This window comes from Hemicordylus capensis, chromosome 2 (genome assembly GCF_027244095.1).
Source record: "Hemicordylus capensis ecotype Gifberg chromosome 2, rHemCap1.1.pri, whole genome shotgun sequence".
NCBI lineage: Eukaryota > Metazoa > Chordata > Lepidosauria > Squamata > Cordylidae > Hemicordylus > Hemicordylus capensis.
This window is the reverse complement of record NC_069658.1, coordinates 198006710-198021118: the sequence shown is the minus strand read 5'-3', so window position 1 is coordinate 198021118 and position 14409 is coordinate 198006710. Positions and strand designations below refer to the sequence as shown.

At 43.2% G+C, this 14409-nt stretch overlaps 1 protein-coding gene across 2 annotated transcripts in view; it reads right to left on the bottom strand.

Annotated features, from left to right (window-relative positions):
* PFKM (phosphofructokinase, muscle) overlaps window positions 1-12737 on the bottom strand; it is a 65931-nt gene extending 53194 nt beyond the window's left edge. The window contains exons 1-2 of one of the 2 annotated variants that reach the window (XM_053291255.1): window positions 12593-12737; window positions 4285-4383 (exon numbers count right to left, since the gene is read on the bottom strand). In XM_053291255.1, coding sequence (XP_053147230.1) covers window positions 4285-4383; window positions 12593-12719 — 226 coding nt within the window. In that variant the 5' untranslated portion in view covers window positions 12720-12737. Of the gene's footprint in view, window positions 1-4284; window positions 4384-8866; window positions 8915-12592 lie in introns of those variants that run through there. The other variant, XM_053291256.1, reaches the window with a different exon arrangement.
* Window positions 12738-14409: the final 1672 nt, after the last annotated feature.

Sequence of the window (14409 nt, the reverse complement as noted above, 5' to 3'; positions counted from 1 at the left end):
GTGCCACCGGTTCATCTGGATGCAACAGAGGCGAGCCTTCTCTGTAGTTGCCCCAGGGCCGTGGAACACACTTCCTGCTGAGATTAGAGCTGCTCCATCCCTGATGGCTTTTACGAAACAACTGAAGAAACATCTCTTCAGCCAGGCTTTCTTTCTCCAGGATCTCTTCAGCCAGAAACATCTCTTCAGCCACACAGTGGAAGTGTCAGTTGAAGTTGCTTAGCTGAATTTTATTTATTGTTTTAACTTCAAATTTTATATATGTTTTAAATGTGTTAAATTTTTTGTTTGGTTTCTTCTTGTGAACTGCCTAGAGTCTCCAGGGCTGTATATTAGCCCCATTACTATAATTACTATATTAATGACATGGTGGACAGACTAATCTGGACTTTCACCCACCAAAATTGGACAATAGACATCTAGTTACCTTCTTTATGTGGACGATGTCCTGCTGTCACAGTCTCTGGTGGGGATGAAGATGTCTGATGTCAGACGTGGGGGTGTGATTTCACTCTCAAACGGGGCTCTGCGGCCCCGTTTGCAAGTGAAATCGGCCAACGCTGCGTTTGCAACACAATGCAGCACTGGCCGAATTTGCTCCTGAATGGGGCTGCTCGGCCCTGTTCGGGATCGAAGCCACGCTCCCTGTGTCTGATGTACGATGCAGGGGATATGGCTAAACACTCCCTGTGTCATACGTCAGATGCAGGGGGTGGGGCTGAGGGGACCATGGCAGCGGCAGGACACGGGTCACCGCTTGGTTCCCTCCACGCCTGCCTCAGGGGGTATATATTAGGGATGTGCATGAACCGGTACTCAACCAGTTTGGCAGCAGCAGGGGGGTTACCTTTAAGGATCAGGGAGGGTACTTAACCCCCCCCCCCCACGTTTCCCCCATCGGTGCTGTTTCCAAAACCGCTGGCATGGGGCAGCAGTGTACCTCCTTGCCACCCTGGTCAATGTCGGACCAGAAGTGGCCAGTGCACATGCGTTGGCACGCGCACCGGCCACTTCCGGTCCGACATTGACCGGGGTGGCAAGGAGGTATGTTGCCGCCTCATGCCAGTGGTTTTGGAGACAGTGCTGGTGGGGGAAATGCGGCAGGGGGAGGCATGAGCACCCTCCATGCTCCTTAAAGGTACCCCCTGCCACCAAACCACCCAAACTTCAGACCTCCGAACTGGTTCATGTACATCCCTAGTGGGTATGTTCCAGCTGCCATTAAGGTCTTTCAAACTAAGGTAATTCCACAGCTTCTTTACGGCTCCCAGATCTGTTTATATAGTGGCTTTCGACTATTTGAGAGGGTCCAATCTAAATTTCTTAAGGCTATTTTCTCAACCCCCTGTTGTGTGTCTAATGCAAAGTTGTGTTTAGAAGTGGGCCTGTTAAGTTAGGAGACCTTTGCGTGGACCTATATCTTCAACCTTTGGTCGAAGCTAATCTATTTTCCTTCTGGTCTAGCTCCCTTAATTTTTAAAGATGAATATCCCTCTGATCGGATGTATCTAATCACTGAAAAGTTAAAATTCTTTGGGTTATCAATGGAATATCTGCTGCCCCTTGGTTATGATAATGCCAAGGTGATCCTCAAGCAGCGTACCATTGATTTGGAACATCAAGTTGATCTAAGCCGGGCATCAAACTGCGCAAGGTTTGGAGCAGTTAAATCTTTACAAAAACCAGCCAAATATTTGTATAACCTGGCACACCCAATGCATAGAAGAGCCCTGACATTGGCTCAGCTGGATGTGCTGCCCTCTGCGGTAATGGACGGTAGGTTCAGGATAATCCTGTATCTGGAGAGATTGTGCTCTTGTGGAATGAGGATGTTGAGACAGTTGGCCATGTGCTCTTTTTATTGTGGTCTACGTTTTAGATATATTGCCCCTTTTGTTTATCCAAATAACTCTGACGAGTTTTACATACATTTGCTTCTTTCTGACATTCACACTTATGTTTTGCAGCAAGTAGCCAGGTTTTGTACAGCTGCAATTAAGACCCATACATTGTGTGTTAGAATCAGTTAATTTAGGTATTTAGGTTGTCTCATCTTATCTTATTGTATTCTTATGTAATAGCTCCTATATACGTATTCTTATATATCTGTATTAATATTTACTGTTAATGTTCTTTTAATCTGTGTCTGAGTTGTAATCTATTTATCGGATCAAAGATAATAATGAACTGAACTTAATGAACCGAGACTTTGGTGGTGGGCGGTATACAGATGTGTCAAATTTAAAAAAACAAACAAACCTGGGCCACATTGATTAACCTAGGCAAACTATATTCACCCACTGTAACCCTTTCCTCTCTTCCCCCTTTCTTATCTCCCACCATCAAAATTTAAATTGTAAGCTCCTTGAGACAGCCATCTGTCATAGGAACATAGGAAGCTGCCATATACTGAGTCAGACCATTGGTCTACCTAGCTCAGTATTGTCTTCACAGACTGGCAGCGGCTTCTCCAAGGTTGCAGGCAGGAACCTCTCTCAGCCTACCCCCCCGCCCATTACCTGATGTGCCTTGTAATCCCCCACCCCCCAAGTTACAATACTACCTGCATATACTTCATAACCTTGTGGGTTTCCAAATCCTTGTGTGTAAATCTTTGTAGATATATGATGTACAAACAACCACTATGTATATAATTGTGCTTTGGCAACGTACTGTATGCTTTGGTAGTTTGTTGGTTCAATAAAAAAATCTTGTCCTATTAAAAAAAAAACCACCCTTGTCCTATCTTGGAGATGCCAGGGAGGGAACTTGAAATCTTCTGCTCTTCCCAGAGCAGCTCCATCCCCTGAGGGGAATATCTTATAGTGCTCACACTTCTAGTCTGATTCTAGTCTGTCCTGATTGCTTATGTAATTATGTAAAGCACCATGAACACTGACTGGATGACATAAGTAACAGCAGTAATCTCAAATTTTAGAATAACATTTCCTGTCTTAAATTAACAAAAAACCTCAAAGATCAACACAGTAAAGATATGACTATAGATTAACAAAACAGAATGGGGTGGGGGGAGAGGGAGGAAAAGGAAGACTCTCCCCATTCAGGAGAGGGCAACTCTAGACATCTAAAAAGTGTTTCATTGCTTCCGCTGATATCACAAAGGTCTCAAGTGAACATACTATTAATTTTGTAGCATTTAGTGTTTTATTCTTTTGTTGCTAAAACAATAAAAGCAATTAACAACGAAGGAATAAAACAGATAAAACAATAAAATCAGGAATAAAACAGATAAAACAACAGAACGGTATAAAGTTCTCTGTTGTATTGTTTTGCTATTGTTGTAAGCCACCCCAAGCAATACTGCACAGGAGGGGCAGGTTATAAGTATCTTAAATAAATAAATAAATAAATAAATAATAAACAAACAGACACGAGTACAGGCAAACTCAGATGCTGGGAGCTGGAGACTTTGCAAGAATACATGAGCAACAGCAGACAAAAATAACTCAAAACATTGGAGCAGCAATACAAGTATGTAGTCGGTTGTGCACTAAAAACCTCTCAGTTTCAAAACAATTGCTTACAAGATAGTGGTGGCCTAACCGGCTGATGAGCCGCAAATGGCTTGCAAAGGGTTTTGTTTTTTGGTTTTGCTTTTTGAAAGGAAGGAGGCAGCAGAGTGCTGTGGAGGAAGGCTGAAGTGACAGTAGCAAGATGCTCTGGAGAGGGAAAAGTAGAGGAGGTTTACAGGACTTTTTGGGGGGTGGGTGGGCATCCACAGGACCTTTTCGGGGGGAGGGGGCAAAGCCACCAATCCTATACCCCCCTCCCTGGGAGTACGCCCCATTGGATTCAATGGAAAGTGGCTCAATCGGGGCGGGGGGGATGCCCTCTTTTGCCTCCGCCACAGGGACAGTAGGGGCAGTAGGGGAAAGAACTTCAAAACTGCCTTTGCAAGATCAGGTCAAAACATTCATTTAGCACTGCATCTAACCGCACCTTTTGTCTTTAGCAGCGGCCAGCCAGATGCCCCTGAGAAGCACACAAGTAAGACATGCTGGAGGAAGCATTTTGAGGAGGGGATTTCCGGTTAGGAACTTTCAGGCACTCCTGCTATAATCTACCATCAGAGACAGGAACTAGTTCTGACATTTTAGCAAGTTCAGGGGAAATGTCTGTGCCAATAAAATATCTGGACACCAAAGGCCTTTTATAGCGACTCCTCTTGGAACAAAAGCCCTGTGGGTTTCCCCATTCGCTCATCAGGCCCCAAAGGAACCCCCCAACGGCCATGTGAATGCTTAAAAGAACCGGTCAACTTACCCTGGGCATCTCCTCCGGATGTCAAGACGGCAATGGCCTTCCCAATCCCCATTGTGTCAGCATGCTCGTGTTTTACAGGTGTTTGCGCCATTCTTCGAGCTGGAAAGTCAACCCCAAAAGGAGTTTTTAGAGAGGCTGATGAAGAAAATGCCCTTCCTCTCCAATGCCCCCTTGTTCCTCCTCCCCAACAAGGGCCACACTGCCTTTGAGATCCGAAGTGCCCCTTGTAGCCCTCTGCTGTTGCTTTTCAAAGTTTGCATCCCACCCATTGCCCAATAAATGACAAGTGAAAATGTCACACTGTAAATGATCTTTGATGCAGCGTCAGCCACACCTAATCCTAAAGGGCATGCAGCCAGCTGTTATGAGTACCAATGAGCAATGGGTACAGATTTCAGGACAGTAAGTTGTGCAGACATCCCTCCATGACATTAGGAAATGCTTTTTGTTTAGGCTTCAATCACTAACGACTGCTTCAAGAGCTTGGACTGGCTCCAGTGCTCTAAGGCCCGGGGGAAATGTATAATATTAAATCAAAGTTTTCCTACTGATATAATGGGACTGTGAACTGAAGCCTGTATGGGGCCATAGCTCAGTGACAGAGCACCTGCTTTGCATGCAGAAGGTCCCAGGTTCAATCCCTGGCATCTCCAGGTAGAGCTGGGAAAGACTCCTGCCTGAAACCTTGGAGAGCTGCTGCCAGTCAGAGCAGAGCTAAATGGACCAATGGTCTGACTCAGTACGAGGCAGTTTCCTATGTTCCTATGATGTTCAGTTTGGCTTGGATGTTAATAACCGCATGTGGCATTCTACTTGAAGAATGAGGCTTTCCCTCTGTAAGACCGCCCCTCCACACACATAGCCTCCCAAAGCTGAGAGTAGGAAGACCTTCCAAAACAGCATTTGAGGCTGTGCGAGCTTCAGCTGAGGGGGAAATTAGTGGAAGTCCAAAACTCTGCAAATTATTTCTGCTTGCACAAGTTCTCCACTTGATTTTAACCATAGTTTTTTGAATTAATGAATTCAAATTAATGAGTTGATCTTCGGCCTTTTAAACAATTAATGTACCTCAATGAATCTATTCTATTTAATACATCTGCATACTATTAAAACAGCAATATATGATTAAAACAATATCAGTGTCAAAAATCAGTATCATTAGTGGAAAGTAGCTTTTTTGAACCACTAAAGGATGTACAAAATAAATTACAACTTAAACAAATAAAAATGACATTATTAGAAGGAAGGGACATCTTCAATTTTCTTTTCCATTTCCTGTTACAGCAGCACAAATTTAAAGCAAAACAGTCTCAAGTTATACACAAGCGTGCCTTTAATTCTAGGTTCTACCAATTAAAGTTTGCCCTCACCAGTCAATCAATTAAACCTTTAGTCAATTCATCTCCCGATTAAAGATTGCATTCCAGATTGTGATGCACTGTACTGGCCTGCACAGTACTCCAGCCAACTCAGGAACTCCTCATAATATACACCCATGTCTTATAATGTTTCATCAACACTGCCAGAACAAAAGACCCAAATCCCTTGTTCTTCTGCCTTTCTGGCAGCTTGTTGAAAACAGCACTTGTTGCAGCAAGACTACGTTAAAAATGTTCCTGTTGCCAAAGGAAAGGGGCGGGGGTGGGGAAGCGCTTGAAGTGATTTCTTTTCCAAATGGGATATGAGAGGCAACAATTCCAAAAGTTCAACTAACGATTTTGCAAATACAAAGAAACTGCATACAAAAATGAACACTCATCTAGGTCAAGCCCCCTTACACAGCACTGGCCACAAGAAAGGATTTCAATTCTAGTCATAAAGATCATGCCCTCTAGTGCTTTGAGCTCAATGAATGTGCTCAGGCATGGATTATTCAATTCCTTGCCATATACAGGACTCGCTTGTAGAATCTGTACACTTTCTGAATCAGGAGCTCTCTATATTTATTCAATGTTTAAATGTGTGTTCACTTTTAATGTGAAAATGTGCATCATTTATAAATTTGGCAGGAATTAACAAACAAGTTGCAAATAAGCCAAATAAATGGAAAGCTATTACTTTATATTGACATCACAACATAACACCGATGCAGCTATCGAAAAGGCCAGACGCCAGAATTTTTGCTTTATTATTTACAGAAGTGTAATATAAGGGGATGCATACTCCTTAGATTATTTCATATGCACTGTCTTCCATATTATTTTAATGTAGAAAATGCAAGTATGTGCTGATCTATATCTTTCCAAATTCTGAATGTCCATATTCATGGGAAATGATTATTATCCTGCCTTCAATAATGGATATTTATTTGCTGTAAGAAACCCATTTAAAATAGTTTTTAAACAGACATACAAAAAAGTTTTTAAAGAGACATACATACAATATGCACTTCCACTTAAATACTGCTAACCACAGAAACAGGGGCTCAGATAGTTCCAGTTTTTATAATACATACATACATATATATATATATATATATATATATATATATATATATATATATATATGCATATTTTGCAGATATTTTAACTTTCTAGAGAACAGTTTCTTCTGCATATTCAGAGAATGGAATTTACAGGATCGACAGATGGTGCAATTAAGCTCCCAGCAGCTCTGCAAGTTTGCCTTTGCAAGTTTCTACATGTGTTAAGAACTATCAAGTTGATAGCAAAACCTGTTTCATGACAGCAAATTACTGTGTTCCAAAAATGCTATTCTACTTTGTATTTTTCCTTTACTACTGTGGTTGGCAGAGATTTTGCCGGTCTGCCATTCTCATGAATCACCCCGTAAAAACAAACAAAAACTACCCTCACAGAGAAAGTGCATGCAGCCAGCATGTGACAACTTACCTGGAGGCTAGCTGTTACAGAGAAAGTGGGGAGGGGGGAAGCATTTGAGGTGAACAGCCTTGGCAAGAGCTACACAGCTCATAGGCCTTTCTCGGCCCATCACAACTTTGGATTACTGCTAGTGCCACCCCCACTCCAGCTCAGTCCATTACCTAGTACAGCCCATCGGGCTTCCCATATCTCTGACGTTGCCTCACGCAAATAAAGGTGGCCTGTCTCAGGGACAGACTCCATGACTGCAGGAAGTACCTTTCCCTCCTGCCTACCTCTGAGGACATCTGTGATGGAATGTTCACTGTGACTGTGTGACATCGCTAGGAAACCAAAGGCATCTCATCCTTGGTTTTGGAATCACAGCCACCAGGCTGATGATGTTATCATGCTTGACTGTTTCACAGAAGGTCCCTCCCAATGTGATAATTTAGCTTGGGCACAACCAATACACATGCACACCCACCCCAGATGAATGCATCTCTTCCAGAAAGACAACCCATCCTCCATGTGAAAAGTCAAGGTAACAATGGACTCACTCCATGATTTTATTACCAGCTTACCAATGGCAAATTTTGGTTTCCAGTGCACCTGGTGGATTCCTAACACTCAGGTGTTTAAATAGAACTAGCTCCCATTGTTGTTCTGGGGTGAAAAAACAGTGCCTGCTAAAAGATCTGAGACTAGAGAAAAACTGGGATAGAATTCAAAGTGGCCAGGATGAGATACATTTTCACTTTCCAGAGCTCTCTGACCATGTTCCTACTTTTGGGTCCTAAATTCTTGCATTTAACTCTTTTGCATAACAACACAACCACAATCATCTGCCTCTGTTGATGCTGTTTTATAGATAGGGCATAAGGTAAAGTGTGCCATCAAGTCGATTTCGACTCCTGGTGCACACAGAGCCCTGTGGTTCTCTTTGGTAGAATATAGGAGAGGTTTACCATTGCCTCCTGCCTCACAGTATGAGATGATGCCTTTCAGCATCTTCCTATATCGCTGCTGCCCAATATAGTACCAGCAGGGATTCAAACCGACAACCTTCTGCTTGTTAGTCAAGCATTTCCCTGCTGTGCCACTTGGTGACACAGATAGGCATACCTGAACTAAAGCATGCAAAGGGAACTTATCTCAAATGTGCCATTTTTCCTTCTGCTGAAGTTGAACAGAGCATGTTTCTAACAAATCAAACATACTGTACTTATCTGAATCCAAGACCAGGCACCCCGCTCCCCATTTTTTATATTAGAAATTGGGAGGTTGTCTTAAATTCAGAGTCCTTTTTCTTTTGAGTAAATGCAGGTATTACCTGTATTTAACCTCTGTCTTTTAAGGGGCCGACTTAAATTCAGAGTCATCTTTGGCTAAATATAATTGAGTTATGAGATCAAGAAACTGTTGCTTGATTTGTGCCACTTTTTGTATAACACAGAATTACACTGAAATATTAGACTTTGGTTCCCTGCCTTCCACAACCCTGCAGGTCAGCCATTTTGCTACCTAGAAATGTCTCTTGTCTCACTGGAACTTAATTAGTTATATGACTTAATCTGTAGAAAATTAAGAATGTGATTGCCTCTGTCTCTCTACCACTGCAGTATGATCTGAGAAATTTCTACAAATCTGGGCATATATTTGGAGAAACCTATTATGAATATAAGAAGGCAATATTACTGTTTCAGTGAGAAACTATCTTCCTATGAATTAAACAGAACAGAAATGCTGCTGCTACTTACTGAATGCAGAGCAAAAGCAAGCTCGTGGATTTCTTGTTGTAGGACTGGGAGTCACTTTTAAATTCCAGTTTAGACAGTCCAAAGTCCAAAGGATATGTAAGTAGGCCAGTGATTCCCACAGTGTGTGCCTCACAAGACAGTTTGAAAAGAACCTTGAAAAATTAGGCCACTATGTTGAATGCATCTGTCACTCAAAGCCCACTAGAGCAGGCCCCAAGTAGCACGGATAACCCTCCTTGTCCCAAAATATGGGCAGTGATGCCCTCCTGAGGAAAGTAAGGGAAATGCTAGGATTCCCCAATACAATCTGGTGCTAGAGGTGCCCGAGGTCCAGAAACACCACCATAGCCCAGAAAGCAGAATCCCATCCTCGAGCCTTTAATGACTGAGCAAAGGGGAGGGCAGGATACTTTTTTGGTGAGGGGAAAGTGATATGAACTGGACAAAGCTGCAGTTGCAAGGAGCATGCCTGCCCATTGTTCCAGGAACTGGCCGGGGGGGGGGGGGATCTTTTAAGTGCAAAAGTGAAGCATGCCTCCCGTTTCACATCAAGAAAAACAATGTCTCAGAAAGTTGGGAAATACAGATTTCAGGCAACGGATCAATACATTTTCAAGTGACAAAAATGTCCCTTTTAAGCTCTAGAGGCTGACTGGAATGATATATAATTTGGCAGCAGGTACAAAACAAATTACTGATGTTGAGATCCAGCAGTAAGACCTCATGCCAAATACAATCTAGCATTCCTGTTCAATAACATTTGTTCTCATGAACATCTCCCAGCAACAAAGGAGTGTGGCATAATTGGTTTAGAGCAGTGTTCCCTATAACGAGTTCCCAGATGTTGTTGACTACAATCCCCATCACCCCCCAGCCAAAGGCCATTGCAGCTGGGGATGATGGTAGTTGAGTCAACATCATTTGGGAAGCCCTGTTACAGGGAAGACTGGTCTAGAGCAGGGATTCTCAACGTTGGGTCCCCAGATGTTATTGGACTTCAACTCACATAATTCCCAACCAAAGGCCAATGGGGCTGGGGGTTATGGGAGTTGAAGTCCAATAACATCTGGTGACCCAACGTTGAGAATCCCTGGTCTAGAGCAGTGTAAACCATGCATGAAGTGTATGCAACTTTATTTATTTTTATATTTATATTCCACTCTTCCTCCAAGGAGCCCAAAGCGGTGTACATAGTTAAGTTTCTCCTCACAACAACCCTGTGAAGTAGGTTAGGCTGAGAGAGAAGTGACTGGCCCAGTGCCACCCAGCAAGTATGGTGCTTTCCCAACATTGCACACCAAACATTTCACTCATACTTAAAACATTCAGTTAGTGCCAGGAATTTAATGACTCCTATTCAACACAACTCCGATGCCCAATCCACGGCCATCACTCTCTCAACCTCTTCCAACACACCTGTGTCTATCTCCAAGCCTTTCAGTGAAGGACATGCATTTGAGCAGAATGGCTGGCTATGCAGGCCTTTGGGGCATTCCTGTAGAGCTGACAGATGTGGGTTTTTCTGCTTTGGGTTAGAAGTAAGGTTCACCTGGCATCATCACTTTGTGCTTTTAGGTGCCAGATAAAGACCTTTCTGCTCACTCAGGCCTTTTAAATGTGATTTTTAAAACTATTAAAAGTTTTTAAATGGTTCTGTACTGTATTTTGTATTACGTATGTGTTGTGCAATTTGATATGTTTTAACTCAATGTTTTAATGCTGTGTTGTGAGTCAGCCAGAGAACAATTTGTTGTGGGGTGGCTAACAAGGTTTATTACCTATTATTATTACTTATTATTATTGCTACTCCTATGTGTAGCTCAGTGATTGAGCACATGCTTTGTTTATGGAGGGTCTCAGACTCAGTCCTGAAAGACTGGGCTGGGAGGAGAGCTGGTCTTGTGGTAGCAAGCATGACTTGTCCCTTTAGCTAAGCAGGGTCCGCCCTGGTTGCATATGAATGGGAGACTTGAAGTGTAAGCACTGTAAGAGATTCCTCTCAAGGGATGGAGCCGCTCTGGGAAGAGCGTCTAGGTTCCAAGTTCCCTCCCTGGCATCTCCAAGATAGGGCTGAGAGAGATTCCTTGCTGCAACCTTGGAGAAGCCACTGCAGTCTGTGAAGACAATACTGAGCTAGACAGACCAATGGTCTGACTCAGTATATGGCAGCTTCCTATGTTCCTATGTATGTTCCTATTGCCAGTTAGGAGAATCACACTCAGAGCTTGGGGGGTGGGGCGTGGGGAGGCAGAAAGACAGACCATAGCTCAGTGGCAGAGCATCTGCTGCGCATACACAGGGTCCCAGGTTCGATTTCCTGGCTCTCCTGGTAGGGCTAGGACATATCCACTTGCCACTCTGGAAAGCTGCTGCCAGTCAGTGGAGACAACACTGAGCAAGATGGACCAAAATTCAGACACCATACAGCTTCCTATTTAACCTATGACTGTGCTGCAGTTGAAGTCAGCTGCTTTAATTCCCATAAATTCATCTAAATGGTTCAACAGGTGGTAGGGAAATGGGTGAGTAACAATGCATCTATTATGCAAAGATGGGGACAACTGCACCTGGAACAGAGATTAGCTCCAGTGTAGCTTAAACCGCTCTCTCAGAATGCCTGGAGAATGACAACCTGTGAAAGAGAACTGTAGAGAGTGGTTGATTTGGCAATTCTCTAAGAGCATGCTGTGCCAGAAGGTATCATTGACATGAACTGGATTTAATGGCTTTATATTCCCACTCTGGACAAGTAGAGAGGGCCACAGTTTCACCTCGGAGGCAATGGTGAGGGAACTATTCTGAGAAAGAGTTCTTGCAGTTTTGGTGCAGAGAACCCGATGAAACCATATGCAAGCTTTCATATTCACACAGAACTCTGTGTCAAAGGTTACATTTCCATATTCTTTGGCCAGCTGAAGCTGTCGCAGTAATAAGCTACCACTTTGCCTGTTTCATATTCTTCTTCTTGGGAAGTGCCGATTCTACCCCAAATTTTGCACTACTCATCCCTGTTTTAACCAGTTCAGACAACAGCTGACCCAGCACAACAGATCTATATATAAACCTAAAACAAACGGCAAGGTTAGTAACAAAGGAACTGGGAGGTACTATGTTTGTACCACTGCAAGGTCTTTCCTTCTCCATCTGTTGCATAAATAGCATTTGCCACTCAACATTCTCAAAGATGGAGCTGCAAGCAACCTTCTCGCTTCTTAGCCACATCAGAGTGCCCATCATTCCATTCAAGTCAAAGGGCCAGTCCAAATGATACCACCCCAGCACACATGAAGGAGGGGGCATGCTAACAGTACCCCATGGATGTCCTAATGCCCTCCCTGAGTGCCCCTTGATCATATGTGGGGGCTGTTCATCCACATAGCCCCTCATTCCAATGCAAATGTGAAACACATCAGGAGGGTGCCCCAATTCTTCACTTGTGCTGGTATCATTTGATAGGATACCCATGACCACTGGTTTTAGATTTCTTCCTGCACTAGCCCAGGACATCTTAAAATATTTATCATTCAATAATCTGTGAGGCAGGTTAGGCTAAGACAGAGCCCAAAGTCACACAGTGAGCTCTTCAGCTGATCCAGGTTTTCAACCATGCTGGTGCTTCCACAGTGCTGTAAGATGCTATTCCTAGTGTGCTAGGAATAGCATCTTACAGATGACTAAGATTTAAGACATATATCTAAGAGATTTAAGACATGTATCTTCACTAACCTGTTTGATCCTCTTTTTCCTCAGAGAAGGAATAGAAAGTAAAGAAGAAGACAACAGCTGCGAATGTAAGTGACACTGAAATGAAAAGGCTGGACCCTACTACAGAGAGGTCCAGGGGCGCCCACATAACCAGAACATGTGTGCTTTCCTGTATGATATTTATAGCTGTTATGCCCAGCCCCTAGACAGCTGGCTTTCCTGTACCTCTCTTTTATTGGTGGATATAAAAGTCACAGCCTTACATTGAAAATGTCATGTTGCCTTGCAAGCTAATTTAAAGGTCCAGGTCCAGATTGTCTCTTATAGGAAGGCTTCTTTTACAAAACAAAGATTTCTTTCCCCTCACTGGAATGGCACAGGACACAAGAGAACTGCCCGCACCCCCAGAATAAAAGGAAATTGTATGAAAAAGAAGTAAATTCAAGCAAGTGAAAATGTGCTGTAGGAGAGAGCCTGTAGCTCAGTGGTAGAACATTTGTTTGGCACACAAAAAGCAGTATATAAATATTCATAGTAGTAGAAAATCCTAGATTCAATTCCTGGTAGTTCAAACTAGAGCTGAGAAAGACCCCTGCCCAAATCTTCTAGAGCAACTGCCAGCCCATGTAGCCCAGGGATGCTCAACTTCAGCCGTCCAGATTTTGTTGGAATACAATTCCCATCATTCCCTAGGGATGATGGGAGTTGTAGTCCAACAATAGCTGAAGGGCCAAAGGTGCACACCCCGGATGCAGAGAATACTGAGCTAGATGGACCAACAGTCTGATTCTGTATGTGGCAGCTTCCTATGTTCCCGATGTACTGTGAGCACTAAAATCCAAAACCCAGCCTTCCAGAAATACTTCCATTTGTAATGGAAATTAGGTTTGTAATTTGTACAAACCTAATAATGTATTAGCAGAACTGGGCCTTAAGAAAATAAGATGTGTCCCCCCCGCCACCTATGACATCTACTTATGTTATATGAAAGAAACACACACAGAACAAGATGCATGTACATATATGATAATGATACAGTGCTGCAGAGAATGTACACATGTAGTTATCATAGAGAATACCTTATTGGACAAGTGCTGTCAAAGCCACCCTCTGAGGCTGACCTTGAAGAGAACAAACTCCTTCTCATGGGACTGTACAGGAGTAAAGCCCCATTGAGAAATGAGTTAATCATTTCCCTCCTGGACTTGCACACAACAATCCATCATCATCCTTCCTCTGGAAATACATTAATGCTTGCATCTCACACAGCATTGCCAAAAAATGCATAATAGAACTACTTTCCTCCCAACCCGCTTGCCATACAGTGATGACTATGACCATGCAGCTCACTCCAATGCATGTGCATTCAGAAGCAAGTACAGATGTGTTCAATGTCACTCAGTCCCTAGCTAAGTTTGCACAGGATGGTAGCATTAGATTACTTTTAAAAAAAGGATTTGTATGGATGATAAGAAGGGGGGGAAGGAGAGGAGAAATGCCAGTGTTGGAGGAAAAGACACCTAATAGCACCTTGGTGCACAAGATGTGGGAGAGACCACCAGAGGGGGCCTTCTGGTTTGGAGATCAGACTCATATTAAACTGGGGTCAAGACCTTCCTCAAAGTGAGGTTAGCCCACTGTTTTGTATTGCAGGTCCTGGTTATGACTTCCACAGGGGCAGACTACTCAAAAACATCTGTATATGCTGCTCAAAAAGAATGATAAGTAACCTATTGAAGCCAGCTTTTAAAATGTGATCTGTTCATAGGGGAAGAATATGAATAGGCCCTAACTGAATGATGAGAAAAGTTTGGAAAACTTTCCAGTTCTGCAAAATG